The 2,424-nt window shown below is 53.5% G+C and overlaps 1 protein-coding gene across 1 annotated transcript in view; it reads left to right on the top strand.

Moving 5' to 3' along the window:
* The window catches only part of LOC104524375 (gastricsin), a 4,379-nt gene extending 3,096 nt beyond the window's left edge, over nucleotides 1-1,283 (top strand). The window contains exons 7-9 of the mRNA XM_010167232.1: nucleotides 1-71; nucleotides 366-464; nucleotides 1,131-1,283. The exon at nucleotides 1-71 is cut by the window's left edge and continues 71 nt beyond it. Of these exons, the coding sequence (XP_010165534.1) occupies nucleotides 1-71; nucleotides 366-464; nucleotides 1,131-1,283 (323 nt within the window). The remainder of the gene's footprint in view (nucleotides 72-365; nucleotides 465-1,130) is intronic.
* Nucleotides 1,284-2,424: the final 1,141 nt, after the last annotated feature.

Here is a 2,424-nt window from a genome sequence, read left to right as displayed (position 1 = left end):
TGCTGACTGTCCCAGGACAATTCATGTCAACCTTCCTGCAGGCTCTGGGTGCTGAGGAGAGTGACTATGGGGTAGGTTGGAAGGATGTCCTGCAGACACCAGGGGCTGATGCCGTAGGATGAGGATGTATCTGGATGGTAACACTGAGCTATGGAGAGCTGCCAGCATCTTGGGAGCAAAACATCTCACCTGAAACAACACAGCAGTGGTGCATCTCCCCTTGCAGTGGTGTAAAACAAAAATAACTCTTACAAACATGATAAACCTGGGTCAGCACAGCTCTGATTGTGCTGGGGTGACAGCCAGAGGACAATGCTCAGCCCCGTGGGTCCTGATCCCTCTGCTCATCTTTGCTTCTTTTGCAGTTCGTCGTTGACTGCAGCAACATCCCGAACATGCCCACCCTCTACTTCACCATCAGTGGAGCCCAGTTACCGCTGCCTCCCTCTGTCTATGTCCTAAATGTAGGTGTGATGTTGTCATTCCCAACATGTGTTTATAGAATCATGGAATCATAGACCATGGTTTGGGTTGGAAGGGACATTAAAGCTCATCCAGTTCCAACCCCCCTGCCATCAGCAGGGACACCTTCCACTAGACCAGGTTGCTCAAAGCCTCATCCAGCCTGGCCTTCAACACTTCCAGGGAGGAGCAGCCACAGCTTCTCTGGCCAACCTGGGACACTGTCTCCCCACCCTCACACCAAAGAATTTCTTCCTCACATCTCATCTCCATCCCCCATCTTCCAGTTTAAAGCCATCACCCCTTGTTCTGTCACTAACTGCCCTTATAAAAAGTCCCTCCCCACCTTCCTGGAGCCCCTTCAGGTACTGGGAGGCCACTATAAGATCTCCCCGGAGCCTTCTCTTCTCCAGGCTGAACAGCCCCAACTCTCTCAGCCTGAGAGAATTGCCATCGTAGAGCACTTTTGCCCAGGAGAAAGTCAGAGTTTCTTTACAAACAGCAGCCTCGGTGCCACATTCCCCAGCACCCGATTTCACAGTGCTTTTCCATGCCTATATATGACTGTAAGGAGGGTCTAATCCTGCTCCCAGCCATGAGGGCACGGGCAGCACAAATCCCCCGTGCTCCTCACCGGCACTGAAATTTGCTCCTTTTTCCCCCAACAGAACAATGGCATCTGCACCGTTGGGGTTGAGAGCACCTACGTGTCCTCTCCCAGCGGCCAGCCGCTCTGGATCCTCGGGAACATCTTTCTCCGGCAGTATTACTCCATCTTCGACATGGCCAACAACAGAGTTGGCCTTGCCCTGTCAGCCTAAGGATGCTGAGCAGCACCAGGGGATAATTTGTCCCTGCAACACCTTCTCCTCCCTTGGACCTGTGTAGGGTGATGAATAGTCTCCAAATCTCCCGTAGTGAATAAAGGGCTGCAAATCTAAATGCCTTGTGTCTCATGTGACTGGGGCTGAGCAGGATCTGGCACAAGTCTTCTGAATAAAACAACAAAGTCTGAGCTCATGCTGAAGGTTTCCAGGTGTTTTCAGATGTACATGGAGCCTTTGAATTTGCAGCAAGGACAAATTTGGAGTCATCTTTTCGATTGGGACCTGGATACGTGCTGGGTCTGGCTGGGAAACTGGGATGACCGGGAGAAATTCAGGCTGCACCGTGTGTACTCAGCTTAGGGACCCCAGGGCTGAGCTGGAGGCTTCAGAAACCAGTTTGGAGCAGGATGTGCAGAGCCATGTGAATGGCTCTTGGTTCATGAGGTTTGGGGGAATTGCCTACACATATTTGCAAATAAATTAGGATTAAAAACTGTCATGCAAGGACACTCAGGCTGAGGAAAACGCCCTGGTTTTGTTCTCGAGGGGTAAATCTCTTCATTGCTGCAGCCCTGAAGGATGGCTGATGAGAAGAAAGGGGGTGGTGTGCCTGGGATGTGGATGTGACCAGAGCTTGAGGTGTCTGGATCCTTCCCAAGAGGAGCTGCTGGATGCAGTGTCAGACAGATCAGGCCAGTGTTGGGTGCCCAGACTGGACCCAAGAGGCTGGTCCTTCAGGTCCAGCATGGAGCAATGCATGGGAGATGCTGCGCTGAAGGGCCCATCACCCCGCTGTCTGACACCCATGTCCCTGTCAGGTGACAATCAACCTGTTGGGGTGTGTCACCTCCTGTTAAATCTGCTGTTTCCAGCCAAATTTGACACGGCAGGTCCTGTGGAGCGGGGAGATCCTGGCCACGGAGAGGGAAACACGGGCAGCCTGGTGGCAGGGGTGACACAGTGCCCTGGGAACTCGGAGTGCAGGGGGGCTTGGTGCCTGTGGCCAGGCAGGGTCCCCATCGCTCCCTCCTGCTGCCACCCCCTGTCCCCAGAGAATTCATCTCGCACCACCCTGAATGTCCCCAGGTCACTGTGAGCCCTCCATGGCTGCACCAAGGCTCTGGCACCAGCGCGA

Source organism: Antrostomus carolinensis, unplaced genomic scaffold, assembly GCF_000700745.2.
Source record: "Antrostomus carolinensis isolate BGI_N321 unplaced genomic scaffold, ASM70074v2 scaffold16344, whole genome shotgun sequence".
Classification (NCBI taxonomy): domain Eukaryota; kingdom Metazoa; phylum Chordata; class Aves; order Caprimulgiformes; family Caprimulgidae; genus Antrostomus; species Antrostomus carolinensis.
This window is presented reverse-complemented; position numbering and strand designations above follow the sequence as displayed.